This window comes from Eulemur rufifrons, chromosome 7, assembly GCF_041146395.1.
Source record: "Eulemur rufifrons isolate Redbay chromosome 7, OSU_ERuf_1, whole genome shotgun sequence".
NCBI lineage: Eukaryota > Metazoa > Chordata > Mammalia > Primates > Lemuridae > Eulemur > Eulemur rufifrons.
In genome coordinates, this window is record NC_090989.1 from 5,581,340 (window position 1) to 5,596,869 (window position 15,530).

The window sequence follows — 15,530 nt, forward strand, 5'->3', positions numbered from 1 at the left end:
CACATACAGAAGTCAGTGCAAGCATGTCACAGGCCAGCCCTCTCGGTTTGACTCCTTCTCAACTTCATGACAGCTGAGCAGTGAATACACTGCTGTGTTTAGAAGTGGCCAGACCATTTTGAAAGATAAAATTGCATAAAATTCCCCTCTGAGCAGCAGAGAATTCAAAAGTGGGAAAGACCCATCCAGTATTTTATGTTGCTTTCAGGATGGAGCCTCAGAAAAGTCATTCCGGGTAATGGAACCTCTCACCTTCTCCACAGAATTCCAGAACAGGCAATGTGGAGGCCTACTCTGCTGGTAGAATATCCTTCTTCTTCACTCACCGAAGTGCTGAGCCAAGAACTTGGTCCACTGTGTGGCCTTGCTGCCTTTGTCTCAGATCTAGAGAAAGTAAAACTCATCTGGTACCAGCCTAACCCTTTGTTCTCCATGTTAAATAATTCTAATGTCTTTGTTACAGTTCAGACAATTCCATCGAAGAGGTGTGCTAACATGTGCAGAGCGCTTAGACAGTTTCAGACAAAGGGGTTTGGTCCCTCTGCTCTGGCAGCTTTCAATTTAGGAAATACAACAGTCATAATTGAAACAATGAGTAAACATAAGGCAATAGTAACACAGGAGACACCCGTATTAGTTTCCTAGAGCTGCTGTAACAAAGTATCACAAGCTGAGTGGCCTCACAGAACAGAAATTTAGTTGCTTGCAACTGTAACACTTCTGTCTCTGCCTCCACTGCCCTGTAGTTCTCAGCCTCCCTCACCCCGTGTCTGTCTCTTCTTCTTATAAGGACACCAGTCGTATCAGACGAAGGGCCCACCCTATTCCTGTATGACCTCATCTTAACTAATTACGTTGACAATGACCGTATTGCCAAATAAGATCACATCCTGAGCTACTGGGGGTTAGGGCATGAACCTATCTTTTGAGGGAACATGATCATTCATAAGCACGCTTCAAGGAAGAAGAACTTTGGAAAGAAAGCCATGTTAGGACACACGGCAGAGCTCCCTTGTTTTACAGCAGATGGTCATTGCCAGAAAGTTCAAATGATGTCTATGGCGTGACAAAATTATTAAGCGCCAAGAGCAAGGCTCAAATCTATAACTTCTGAATCCAAATATAGTATTCTTTCTCCTACAGCATGGTTTATATTGTATCAGATGAAGGTTTTCAGGACATAGGCAGAGGAAAAGCACACTCCACACAGGAAAAGTCAGGGTTGGCTTTGCAGGGGGCTCGGGTTGGTGGGCAAGGCTGGGTGGGCAGAGCCGCCCTGAATGCTTGCTCCCACTGGCCATGCTGCTCCGGAGACTAAGACAGATGTGATTCTTGGCTCTCCGCAGATCCCACCACCAGGAGGAATGCAAAGGCGGGGCCCACAGCAAGAAACCGCTATGCCAGCCAGTGGACGCTCAACAGACCCCACCCCACCATCTCCGCACACACGCTCACCACAGACTGGAGGCTGCCCACGCCCAGGGCTGCGGGGTCGGTAGACAAGGAGAGTGACAGCTACAGCGTCAGCCCCTCGCAAGACACAGGTATGACCCTGCACGCCTCCGCCTCGGTCCCTCGGGTTAGGTCTCCTTGGAGCAGGGGAGAAAGGTCTTCCTATTCTCTTTGAGAAGTCACTTGCAAATTGTTAAGCTGTTTAGCTAACAGTTACCAACACAACTGTGTAGCCTTTACTTCGTACAGGGCCCGGTAAATTCTGCAAACCCAAACCAAAATGTGTGTATCCTGCAGGGTGTCATGAACCTCAGCACCAGGCTGCTCTCTCTGCTCTCACTTCCCACCTTACTGGGAGAAATAGAGACAGTTTTAAATTTTCACCCACATGATGGCAATAATTGCTGATTACACTGTGAGGGTGTCTGACCCACCACCCTCTCCAGGATTAAGACACTGCACTTGCAGTGACATGACGAGGTCACAGACCCTCTATAGGGAACATAGGCTGATCCGTTTGACAATTAAACAGGGGTTGATTATAAGGTAAGTCATCTAGTCTATGCCATCAACCACCTCGATTTCACTTCAGAGAGAAGACAGGGCCCAAGAATAGCTCCAGGTTGCCAAACCCCGCCCCCCCCTTAAATTTTGAAAAGAAATTATATCTGAACCTAATAGCTGTAGGAAATTTTAGTACTCATTTTTCTTTTGTTCTTGATGAAATGCTTCAAAAACAGTGTTCCAAAGGTGGAGCGTTGGCCTGTGAATTTATTTTTATGGCTGTTATTTCTCTGAGCAGAGTCTCAGAGTTCCACAGAGGTGACTTCAAAATTTTTAGTGGCTTTAAAATGCAGAGATCTCTCTGGCCAAGATGATGTGGCCCAGTTCAAAGGCACAAATTGGCACCACTTTTTGTCCTGCTGTTGCCTAGTCCCCATTAGGGTGGCAACAGCAAAGGATGAGTCCCAGGGATCGAGGACCGTTCTGCCCAGTGGCCGAGTTCCATGCCAAGTCACGTCTTCACTTCTAGGCATCATCGCTTCTTCCTTCCCACGCCAAGCCCCGAGGAGCTGAACTGCAGAGCCCAAATCATTCATGCCAATTAGAGAGTCTCCATGGCGCAGATTGGTTTGCAAGTCAGCACAGGGAGGGGAGCTGCAGTTCATTTACATTGCATCCCCAACTGGTTCCACTAAAAGCAGAATTTTTTAAGGAAGATGCATTACTTATTTATGGAAATGTCCCAGGCTGGGGACATCTGACTCCAGTGAGTCAGTTGAAACAAAGGCTCCCTGAGCCAAATTTGCTGAGGCTTATGAAGCTGACCTCAGAGTGGCAGGGGCAGAGCCCTCTGGCGAAAAGCTGGAGCTCCTGCCAGATCCCATGGTGATCTGGAAGAAAGAGCCACCAGACAGAAAGGGTCATTGAGTTGGTTCAATTTTGTGATGATGACTCACCCATCCCAATTTTTCTTTTTCCTGGTGTAGATCGAGCAAGAAGCAGCATGGTCTCCACAGAAAGTGCCTCCTCCACCTACGAAGAACTGGCCAGGGCCTACGAACACGCCAAGATGGAAGAACAACTGAGGCACGCCAAGTTCACCATCACAGAGTGCTTCATCTCAGACACGTCATCCGAACAGTTGACGGCAGGGACAAACGAGTACACAGACAGTCTGACCTCCAGCACCCCTTCAGAATCGGGGATCTGCAGGTTCACTGCATCTCCCCCCAAACCTCAGGATGGAGGACGAGTGATGAACATGGCAGTTCCAAAGGCACATCGGCCAGGTGAGAACCACAGGGTGGGGACTGTCCCGTAGGGAGCTGCATCTTCCTCATTCACACCTGTGTGCTACGAAAGCCCTTCTCAGTGTTCAGACCGAGCGGATGTTCTGTTTATTGATTGCTACATAACAAACCTTCCAAAAGTTTGCTGGCTTAAAACAATAGCAATCACTCCTTTTGTTTCTGAATCTGAAATCTGGTCAGGACCTAGTGAGAACAGCAAGCTGGGGAGGCTCAATCAGGGAAGTGATCACTGACCTGGCTGTGTCCTCCCTGTGCCGCCCCCGCCCCCAACAAAGTGGCTTGAGCTTCCTCATAGCATGGTGGCTCTGTTCTAATAGCAAGTACCCCAAGACACAGCCTGTGGAAACAGGCAGTTTCTTCAGTTTGGCCCTGAAATGACACAGGGTCATTTCTGCCATATTCTGTTGCATAAGCAGTCACAGAGCCCAGATTCAAGAGAAGGAGACACCCCTGCTGATGAGTGTCAAAAATGTGCAGACTGTATTTTAAAGTTGCTGCACTGAGGGTTTTGGAAAGGAGAGAGGTCTTCCCAGTAGCCGGTGTTTGGAACTTGGCCGCGTGAAGGTCAGTAACAGGCTAATGTTAGGCCAGCCGGTAGTTTGTTCTTCAACTTGAGCACATGTGAATAGACAGCCGCAAACTCTAAGGTCTGCAGGGCCTGGCAGGTAATGTAAATCAGTGAAGAGTTCAGGAAGCAGGGTCACAGTGGCGATGGAGACCTGGCGATTGCAGAGGCCATGGGTGTCTAAAGGAAAAGGTTCCACCCAGAAGGCTCTGCCAATTAATCTCAACTCGAAATGACGGACCTAGGATGGGTCAGTGTTTTAAGAGAAGCCGGAAACCTTGGTTGTATATGAAAATTCAAGTTTTTAAGTGTTGGCTCGGGTATTTGGAAACCTTTATACAGGGCAAGTAAAACACATCTTCAGAGTGAACCCAATGCTTGATGGTCAGTTGGAGTTCCCACCGGAGTAATCACTTTTTCTTTTCCACCCTGAAATAGCTGCCTGTAGACTTTCCTTCATGGACTGACCTATCCAATCTTGTTGAATTCAGTTTCATTTCTCATTTTATCCATTTTCTGAACTATTGTGTTGGTTTCATTTCAAAAATTTATCCTCGCTTTTGAATTACAGCCATTCCCTGGGGTTTTTATGGCATAAGGCCCAGCTGAAATGAGCCTTATAAATGCATAAAAATATATAAAATAAGAATTGTCTATCCAGCAAGTAATCTTCCAAACTGACTCAAGATTCAGGCCAGCTTACAATAAAGCATGACGGCTTCATTTATCCTCCTTCTGTCTACCCCCTCAGGGCAAAGGACAGGACAAGCTGTTATTTATGGGTGTTTTTACAATATTTCAAGGTTTTTGGTGGTATTGGCATTGATTTGCAAGGCAAATGCAGAAAAACCCAGGATAATTGCTGTGGTTTTCTGTGGATATTCAGCCTGAAGGTGAAGAGGACAGGAGAGGAGAAAATGAGCCTGGGGCATGTTGCTTAGCCTTGCTTGGCTTCATTGCTGCATCTGTAAAATGGGCATAACTTTGGTGCCTACTACTGGGGTTGTGTAAGACACATGTGGCGTAGTACACGTGAAGCAGCTGCAGAGAAAGGGCCCAGCAATGTGAGTGGCTTCTTTGTTGCCTCTTGGAGGCGGTTGTTGGAATCCACGGGGACTCCAGGTGTGCGGCCGCCCCTCTCCCGACTGCCTGCTTTCATTTTCCTCCAGTGGCCTTGGAAGTCCCGGAAGGCACCCACCTCATTCTCACGTCACCCAGTTTAGTGCTTTGTGCTTCCACCTAAGATGACATGGTCACCATTTCCCCTTCGTGTGTGATTTAGAGCATAAATGAGCTTCTAGGTTAAGTGACCATCCCCTTTGTGCTGGCCTTTAAATAATTAAAGGTTTAGAGCTTCTTTCTGACGGCATGTTGTTCATATGGCTGGATTAATACTTTGTAAAAAGCTGGACTTTGTTCCTGGCATTGTTGCCTGGATCCATTTGAACAGCTGAAAGAGCACAGCTAAGTTACTATTGCCTTAATATACTATTTAGAGTAAAATGATTTTTAAATTATAGATATGAATAATTTCTTAAATCAAGGTGAGTTCTAATATCTACAAACTTTGTTTCGTCTACGCTAGATGACTGTATCATTATGGAACATTTGGTACATTTTAGAGCTGTGGTCCCCACCCCCCAGGCTGGGGACAAGTTCTGTTAGTCCTGTTAGGAGCCAGGCCACACAGCAGGAGGTGAGCAGCAGGCAGTGAGTGAAGCTTCACCTGTATTCGCAGCCGCTCCCCATCGCTGACATCACTGCGTAAGTTCCACCTCCTGTCCAGATCAGTGGCAGCATTAGCTTCTCATGGGAGCATGAACCCTGCTGTAAACTGCATGCGAGGGATCTAGGTTGCGCACTCCTTATGAGAATCCAATGCTTGATGATCTGAGGTGGAGCTGAGGCGGTGATGCTAGTGCTGGGGAGTGACTGCAAATACAGATTATCGTTAGCAGAGAGGTTTGACTGCGCAATAAATGTGATGTGCTTGAATCATACTGAAACCATCCCCCTACCCTAACCCTGGTCTGTTGAAAAATTGTCTTCCATGAAACCCATCCCTGGTGCCAAAAAGGTTGGGGACCAATGCTTTAGAAAAATATTTCAGCCTTTGGAAGCCTTTCTGTTGCTCCTTTATAATGCAACTAAATTCAACATTGGGCACAAAACACAAGGTTGCGATTTATTATCCTGCTGACTAGAGGCTGTATCAAAATGAGCAGCTTCTTGAGCTTTGCTTTTTAAATTTTTAAATTTATTTATTTATTCATGTATTTATTTTAGAGACAGAGTCTTGCTCTGTCACCCAGGCTGCCTAGCTAATTTTTTTTTAATTTTTTGTTTGAGATGGGGTCTCACTATGTTGCCCAGGCTGGTTTAGAACTCCTCGGCCTCCCAAAGTACTGGGATTACAGGTGTGAGCCACACACCCAGCCCTGTGCTTTTAAATCACATTCTTTACCTGTGCACCCTCTTGGTTTTAGATGGTGTCAGTTCACTATCTGTTTCTGTTCACAGTCTTCAGAATCTCTGGATCCCTCTGCCTCTGTACTCACTATTAGCTCTTCTTCTTTCGGTTGACCCTTTTTTTCTCTTACCTGTTTTTCTTTTTTCCATCTTTAGTACCAGCAGTCACAATCCCAAACTTTTAAATTCTCTACAAATCAGGACCAAGTTACATGAACTTGGCCAGATTGTGGCTCCAGGAAAACAGAAAACATGCCTTACTCATCTGCATATGTCTTTCCCAGGGCCTAGCAATTACCTGGTAGTCACGTAGTTAGTGTTCAAGAAATTTTTTATATGATTTAATAGTATTTATATATATATTTATGTTTATATCCAGCACTGTGTCTGGCACATAGTAGGTGTTTTGTAAACATGATTGAATTAATGAATATATTATGGTTGTGATAATCACAAGACTAACTGATAGGTTATAATATTTCAGTTATTAGAAATGATTAGTCAAATACAAGAGAACATTTAAGTCCGCTCCATTTTCAGCTTTACTTTAGACAACGTGATTTATTTTCAATTCTTGCCCTTTACAAATCAAAAGGAAATCTCGTCAACAGGTAAAGGGGTGCTCCCCCGTGAATGGTGGATGGCTGTACACAAGGCAGACAGCAGAATCTAGCTTCGAACTTGCTGTATTTTTAGAACTTGGACATAACATAAAATGCTAATCACGTGACCATCTTGTCTTCAATAAGCAATGACCACTCCCATCTTTAAAAACAGAAAACAAGCTAAAATAAACAAAACTCTCTGTTCCCCTGAAAAGTAACTGGAAAGTTTAACAGCTCTTCTTCCTCTGGGTCAAGGGAGCTTCTGATATCCATTCTTGGTTTCGGGTGGCATTTTGAGCCAGTTTCTAGCGCTGTTGGATTACAGCTCCTTCTTTATTCATGATGTTTATCCTCGGTAATCGAGATGCCATTGCATCTCTTAAAGCTTCAAATATGCACCCCAGTGCAGCCTGGCCCGAAAGCAGTGGGGCACGTGTCAGCCTCTTTGGAGCTCTGCACTTGTGCTCTCTGGGGCCCAGCCTTAAAGTTATGCAGCTCAGCCCCTCCCTAGACTAATGCACTCGAGGTTTTCCAACCAGAAATGCTTACTCACTGCCTGGTGCCAACTTGTTGATTCACTGGATACCAGTTATTTGAAGCAGTTATTGGATTTTAATTTTAGGATCCATCCATCTTGTACAGCACTCTCTCCTGAGTGTGTGTGTTTAATAAATGAGGATGGAGAATGAGAGGCGGGCCCCAGAAAGCAGAGAGGCTAAGGGCCCTTACCTGCAGGGGCCCTTACCTGAAGGAGAGCTGACCTCTCTACAGGTCGGTGCTGTCGTGGCTAAAGTTGGCCTTCTTGTTCTCAGTTGTCATTTTGATCATGCTGTTTACTCTCTCTGAAGTCTATGTGGCTCTTGAATCAAAATTAGACTCTAGAAATCTTCAGTGCAAAATAACCACAACTTCTTGTACCTGAATCTCTCTCACCACCCGAGGACTCGAGATCTGCTCCCGGCAGGAACACTGGCTCAGACTGCTGCTCCCAACTCAAAGCCAAGGCTTCACACATTATTTCTCTCGAGCAATCATGTCTCTTCCTCCTCCTTCTCCTTTGGGTCGGGCAGCTGGGACCCAAGCCTTGAGGCCGGCATCCTCTTCCTCTCTTTTGCACATCATTAACATTCCATTTTGAAATTTCTATCATGAGTGTTATTCTAAGGGCTGTGGAAGGGGCCTCCTTTCCAATGCAAGTGTCTTTGATGCCTACTCATGTGCACATGGGTGCACACGCACACGAGTACACATGCATGGGCATATGTGCACACATGTGCATATGTTCATGGGCACATGAGCACACATCTGCATGGGTGCACACACATATACACACACGTTTACCTGCATGGCTCTGGGCTCTGCCCTTCCAGAGATAGCCCTGCTCCTTCCTTCCCAACCTCCCTGCTTCCCTGTCTTCCTCTAGCAGACATTTATTGAGTGCCCCCCGAATAACTGGCCTTGTTTTAGGAGCTGGGGGTGCAGCAGTAGACAAGACCCACAGAGAACCCCACCTTGAAGGAGCTCACATTGCTGGAAAGGAGACAGACACTAACCAAGCAAACAAGTAGTATAGTTTCAGATCATGCTAAGCACTGGGCAGGGAAGTAAATCAAGGAAGGGGATAAAATCCAGCAAGGTTATTTTGGGAAGGATGGCCAAGGAAGGCCTCTGAGAGGCAAAGGGACACGAAGGACATGACACAATATGTAAATCTTGAGAAGGTCTAAGAAACCAAGAAATAATACAATGCTCAGCTCATGGAAGACAGCACCCCGTACACACACACACACAGCCCAGTGAGATGTCGTGACAAACCAAAGCAACATGAAGGTCCAGGGAATACGCAAAAAGGTAAGAAGGGACAGCAAAGACCATCACTGTCCGACGAGGCCCTGTGCGGACACTGCCTGCACCAAGTTCCAATGCATCCTGTTTGCCACGCAAGGAAGAAACGAGTCATTGTCTCAAGTGATAGAGCCAACCCTGTCACGTGTAGCCCCCGCCCCGTGGCTTCCCACTGCCCTCAGGCTAGAGACCTCCAGGACTTGGGGGATCAGCCCTGTCTCCCCAACAGCCTTGGCCCCTGGTTTCCAGCCTCCATCCCTCCGGCCTCCCACAACCCCACAAATGCACATTTCCTCTCTCCGGCACCCTCTCATCTCCAGCCTGACACAGCTCCTTCCTTGGCATGATTATAGTGCTGTTGAGACGGGTCTGCCAGCGTCATGCCAGAGCAGGGACCAGCCCCCAGCCAGGGTTCTGCTTGGGGTGGCCCCCAATGTGTGTTTCTTCAGGGGTCTCATGTGGGACCTGCGTCTGTCTTTGAACCTAATGGATCCTTCCCCAGTGGGTGCTCCAAAATCCCTGCTAACAAGTTCTAAGCTTGTCTAAAATCCAGGAAGATTTTTCTAACCCTGGTTTTATTCAGAGCTACTTTCTTTCAGAAGACTCGTGAGCTGCAACAAACTCAAAGCCCTACTTTCATATCTCGGTGCGGTTTTTAAAGTTCACCAGCAAGTAGGAGGATCATAATATCGATGAGCTCTTAAAAATGCATGAAGCCTCCTAAGTACAACCCAAGAATGGCAATAGCATCCGTGTACATGGACCTCTGATATGCATCTCACATTATTTATTTAGGGTTTTTCCTGGTTGCTGTTTGGGAGTGAAGATTCATTTACCAAGAGGGATTCATTTACTAGTTTTCATTACCATGCTGCAACATTAATATTAAAGTAAAGGAGTGTTAGAACCCGTCTGCCTCTGGTATGGACGGACGCTACGCTCCCCTTTGAGAACCAGCTCTTTGACATTGCAATGTTGTTGTAAGTCGAATCTCTCTGGTTTTCACTGAAATTGCTAGAACTCAAGAACTCCTCCTTTGCTTCTAACTTTTGCATCAATATCCAGCTCCATCCAAGCGTAGATGTCAAACCTTGTTAGAAATTGATGAAAGTTCTTTTTTATGTGTCCCCAGAGGAGATTCAAGCCCCTAAGGACTGTGATTCGCTTTCATTCCACACAAACTTGGGAAAACAGGTGTGCGTTTTCACAGGTTCTGACTAGCAAAGTATTGCACAGGAGGAGGAAGACAGGTATTGCAAAGTGCCTCGGAATATTGGGCCCCCACGAATGCATTCATTTGTTCCACATTTATCTCCAAATGTCCAGTGCAGATGTACTTACCCAGTTTTCATAAGTGAGAAAGCCCAGAGCATAAGAACAACCCTTTTAGGCTTAAAGGTGTCCTTACAAAGTATCATGCCCCTTTCATCTGAGTAGAGATGAGGGCAGGAAGGCTCAGAGGGTCACAGCACTATTCGGAGACAGAGGCAGGATTTCAACGTGGAGTTCTCTAACTAGTGCTCTTTCCATCGTGATCAGCTCCCACCTCATCCGGTGCAGAAGGAGAAAGACTTTGTGTTTTGTCTTCTGACCACCATTCTGTGGGACCATCCCTTATTTTCTTCCAAAAACTGAGTCCATAACTCCTCATGAACTAGCATTCTGAGGTTGAAGAGTACAATTCCTTATCCTGGTTGAATTCAACATTCTGTAAGTAAAATGAAAGTGAAATGAGGATCCACTTGGAGATACGAACTTTGATCATCTAAACTAGGGTTTCTCCTTTGCAAATAGCAAAGTTCCTATTTGCAGCAGGAAAGTGCTTTGTGGGGGGGCATCCTGGGTGCTGCTCAGCGTCCTGCAGCACCCCTGGCCTCGGACCCACAGATACCAGTAGCAGCCCCCTTCCGCCGTGACAACCAAACACGTCTTCAGACATCTCCACATGTCCCCTCGGGGGCAAAATCACTCTCGGGGAGAACCACCCATCTGGTCTTCAGACACCTTCCCCTGGTGCGGTGCATGGCACAGGCAGGAGCCGTTGCTTGAGGATGGATGAATGGGATGCACACGCGTTATAGATTTTCTGAATCGATTCATTCTTGTTCTGTTTCAGTATTGATTTTGCCATCCTTCTCCCAAAGCTGAAATACATTCAAACTGTGTATGAATCTGAATACATTGAGAAAGTTCTGGAAGTCTTGGGTTTCTGGTTTTCAGCTAAAATGGGGCAGGTTTAATCCAGCAGTTTTTACACCATCATCCAGCTGTGGCTCAGATGTGGCCTCAATAGGGGGTGGCCAGCTCTGGGCACGAATTGCAGGTGGGTGTGGGGACCGCAGGGGAATCTGCTCTGGCTCAGGATGGGGGTGGGGTGTTAATGATGCAGAGTGGTTAGGGACAGGGGAGAAATCAGAACTTTCAGAGACAGTGGCACTGAAGGTCCCCCAGGGCAGTGGCAGGAGGATGAGAATGAAGCGTTATGTCCAGGAATCAGGCATAACATGGCAACAGCGGCCACCTCGTCCTCACCCTGCCAGGCAGGAGTCAGAGCCGAGGCCGTCTCCCTCCGGCAGGGCAGTGACGGGTGCAGCTCTGGTCTGTCTGCCTGGATGGCAATCGGGCGCCCCAGGGAGGGCAGGCTGCTGGCTGCTCTTGGGCACTGGAATCTCTAGGGCTCCCCGAGGGCTGTTTCATCATCGGTAATGCACGTGTGTTCTCATCGTGCCCGCCTCTCTGGGACCTCTCTCCCTCTCTCTGCTGCTTGTTACCACTGTCTGTGGGGTTCAGTTCCCAGGTCCCCCTTTTCCATCTGCTGTTCTCTATTTGTGACTCTTTTTTTTTTTTTTATTTCATCTTGTTATGGGGGATACAGAATTTCAGGTTACATACGTTGCTCCTGTACCGCCTTTCTCCCCAAGTCAGAGCTCCAGGCGTGTCTGTTCCCCAGGTCGTGCGCATTGCACCCATCATGTAGGTATATATCCCTCCCTTCCCCACCCCCCCTTCCCGAGTCAACACCTTCAAGTGTTACCACTCCCCAAACGGTGCGCAATGCACTCATTGTGTAGGCATACCCCCATCCCCTCCCCCGCCCCCCACCTCAGTCTGACATCCAATTGGTGTCGTTCCCAGATGTGTATTTAGGTGATGATCAGGGAAACCAATTTTCTGGTGAGTACATGTGATGCTTGTTTTTCCATTCTTGGGATACTTCACTTAATATAATGGGTTCCAATTCTCTCCAGGAGAACCATAGAGATGTCGTATCTTCATCATTCCTTATAGCTGAGTAATATTCCATGGTATACATATACCACAGCTTACTAATCCAATCATGTATTGATGGGCATTTGGGTTGTTTCCACATCTTTGCTATTGTGAATTGTGCTGCTATAAACATTCGGGTACATGTGTCTTTGTTACAGAATGACCTTTTTTCCTTTGGGTATATGCCCAGTAATGGGATTGCTGGGTCAAATGGCAGGTCTACTTGAATCTGTTTAAGATACCTCCATAATGCTTTCCACAGGGGTTGCACTATTTGTGACTCTTTGTGTCTAGTTTTCATCTTTCCATAGATCTGCATGGCCTGTTTCTTTCCTTCTGCCACCCTCTGTGCGTGTGTGTGTGTGTGTGTGTGTGTGTGTTTGTGTGTGTCTGTGTATGTATGCGTGTTTCCATCTCTCTGATCCCCCAGCCACCCTCCCGCCCCATCCAGCTCAGCCTCCTCTGACACTCGTCTGCCCCAGCATCTCAACTCTGAACTCAGTCCTCAGAGCTCTCCCCTCCCCACAGATGTCCCCACCTCCTTTAGCCCTCACTGTTTGCCTCTCTCTCCAAGGCCTTGGGCCTCGGGGGCAGAGCACATGGGCTCAGGGTGTGCAGATGTGCAGGTACAACCCACAAAAGTCAGCAGGTGGACCTTATCCCAAAGGCCCAGGTGGGACTCTGTTGGCCTCTGTATTCAGGCTGGGTTTGGGAAGGAGACTTGAGCTGTGTTCAGCCGGCCGGGAAGGAGCTGGGAGTCAGGCAGTTGGTGAGCAGGGAGAGGAGGCACGTGGGGGAGGCCAGGCCAGCCCCTCCCACTGTCACAAGGCGGGCCGAATCCCACTGCTTTTCTGGTCTGATTTTCCCTCCCTTCTCTCTCCTCATCCCTCTCCTACCTGTGTCTTTGCCTTCTATTTGCCTTTTGATTTTATGGATAGAAGTTGCAGCACCAGGGAAATAAAATAGAAGGAAAGAAATCAAGGAAACAAGCAAAAAAGAAAGAAAGAAAGAGAGAAGAGAGAGAGAGAAAGGAGAGAGAGACAGAGAGGAAGGAGGAAAGGAAGGAAGAAGGCAGAGAGGGAAGGAGGGGAAAACGTGGAGAAATGTAAGCCAGAGGGAAGTAACATAATAGAGTGTGCAAATCATTACCAAAAATGTTAGTGAATTCCACAGGAGCTGGTTTTACTGGAAACAGAGTACCAAGAGTGGACTTTGGTTATGCTGGTGCATATGGCAGACGGATTTAGCACACAAGGATGCCAAGGGCACCTGTACCTGCTGGAGGTGAGCACCCATGGCATGGTGACCTCGTGTGGTGACTGCAGTTCAAAGCAGAAAGGATCCTTGAACTTCTCCAGGTCACTGCTACGTTCAGATGCGTGGGAGATCTCAAGAGGGCCCTGGCCAATTAGCTATGGGGCATATCGCTCCATGCCAGGGGTGGGTCAGCTGGGGAGGGCTGGACCAAACTGTAAAGGCCTGTGAGGACAGATCCCCTCATCCAGGTAAAGTTTTACGTGCATTATCTAATTAAATCTTCACCGTAGCCCTGGATGGTAGATTCCGCTATTATTCCCATTTTATGGATAAGGAAACTGAGCCCACATCTATACCAGTCAGACAAATGCAGGCAATGTCATCCTGACCTCTACTCCTCATCGCCACACGTGGAGTCGAGGTTCCCATGTGACACAGGCAGGCAGAGGGCGGGGTGGGGGTGATGAGAAAAGCCGGCGCGCCAACATCTGCCGTCTCCCACTTCACGTCTCTTCCTGAAGCAGTGATTGCATGCGTTGTCCCGGCATATGTAGGCATTTGCAGAACACGGGAAATGCACAGGCCACTGGAGACTCCAGCTTCCCAGCGGGTCTTTGGATGAGCGCGTGGGCTGGGATTTTAATGGGCAAAGCTCACCACTGATCACTCCGGTGCTTTCTTCCCCGTAAATGTGTGAATTCCTGCGAGAGCTCATTTTCAGCACACACACAGTCAGAGGGCCTGCTTCGTGTGCTAATCGGGAAACACACACTGTCTAAGGGAGCTAATTAGAGCACCCTACAATTTCACAAAGCTTTGCCTGACAACTGATCACTCAGAGATACTGGGTGCTCAGAGATATTTGGCAGACCTGCTGTATGTGAACACAAGGAGTCCTTGTATGCAAAGACGTAGCACTGAGCTGTTTCCATTATGGATGATTTTCATTCCTCACGAATCTATATTTGAGTTACTTGAACCCCTGGATCACTACATCCAGGGAGCCCCTGGAGGCAGGATGCAGATATTATGAGCCTTGTCTTTTGATTTCAAATACGTTTGTTCCGTCCAACGTAAGCCCTGAGCATTCTGTAATCCAGCTGGGACCAAGATGCTGTTGCTTTTTAGGGGTTTAATAAGCCCTGTGCATTCAATGGAGAGTTGCTGGAATAGAGATTTATCCCCAAATCGGTTACAACACATTACAAATATGCCAAGTGCTCCTGATTGAGTTGGGCCTCAGAAGCAGCGGGAGGCATGCTTGACCTACATTCTGAAATAACCCTGGAGGTAAATGTCTTTCACATTTTCTTAGATATTTGAACAACATGATAAAAATGATATTACTCATGTCAATAAGTAAAAAAGCAAATTAATATAATTTATTTACTGTGCTCTTAAAAAATAATGACAGATAATCAATCACCTGTAGGAAATTGGATATATAAAATACACAAATTTCAAAATTGTTCAGTTAGTGTGTATTGATTCACATGCAAGATGGCCTTCACATTACAAAAGAATTTTCTGATTTATTTCTTAAGGACAGCTCTATTAATGCTCTCGTGACATTTGTTTGTGAATAGTTAACCCCTAGAGAGAGAAAATTGAAGATTATATCCATAAATATCCATGAATATTTATATTCATAAATGAATATCAATAATTTTCAATGCCATAAAGTGTCATAAAGGTTTAAGAATTAAATACTTGCATCTGTCAGGAACAAAGCTGATATGGAGAGATGTTCCTGAACCCTCACCATCAGAGTCTGTAATGGCAAGCCTCATGCCATCATTTTTCTAAGCCAAGGTCAAGATGCATCAAGTTACCAAAACCCTTTTCACGAGAGTGCCAAATTATGTAATTTCTTTCTATAAGAGTTTTATGGCCAATTTATTTTCTAGGTACTTATTGTTGGGCTTCCCTTTGATCCAGTTGGCCGCATAAAGCCAACATTCAATTAGAGTGCCTTTGATTTCGCTGAGCCAAACCCAAAGCGTCACTGGGGTCATTTTAGCAAATTACATGCTGCAGTTATTAATGAAATCATATAACTACCCAGCATCGCTTAATAGAATAAAGACATCCTGAAAAAGCCAATGAGAAAATGCTAAGTGAATTTCTGAATCGTATATAATACCCAGCGGCATGGCAATGTAATAACACAAGGACATGCAAATCATTTGGTAAATTTCCCAGGAATAAGGTCACCATCCCTCTTGTCCTGGGAAGAAAATGTTAAGAAAAATA

General features: G+C 46.5%; 1 protein-coding gene across 1 annotated transcript in view; it reads left to right on the forward strand.

Annotated features, from left to right (window-relative positions):
- DSCAM (DS cell adhesion molecule) overlaps positions 1-15,530 on the forward strand; it is a 740,578-nt gene that overhangs the window by 721,885 nt on the left and 3,163 nt on the right. Inside the window, exons 32-33 of the mRNA XM_069471934.1 lie at positions 1,347-1,544; positions 2,943-3,245. Of these exons, the coding sequence (XP_069328035.1) occupies positions 1,347-1,544; positions 2,943-3,245 (501 nt within the window). The remainder of the gene's footprint in view (positions 1-1,346; positions 1,545-2,942; positions 3,246-15,530) is intronic.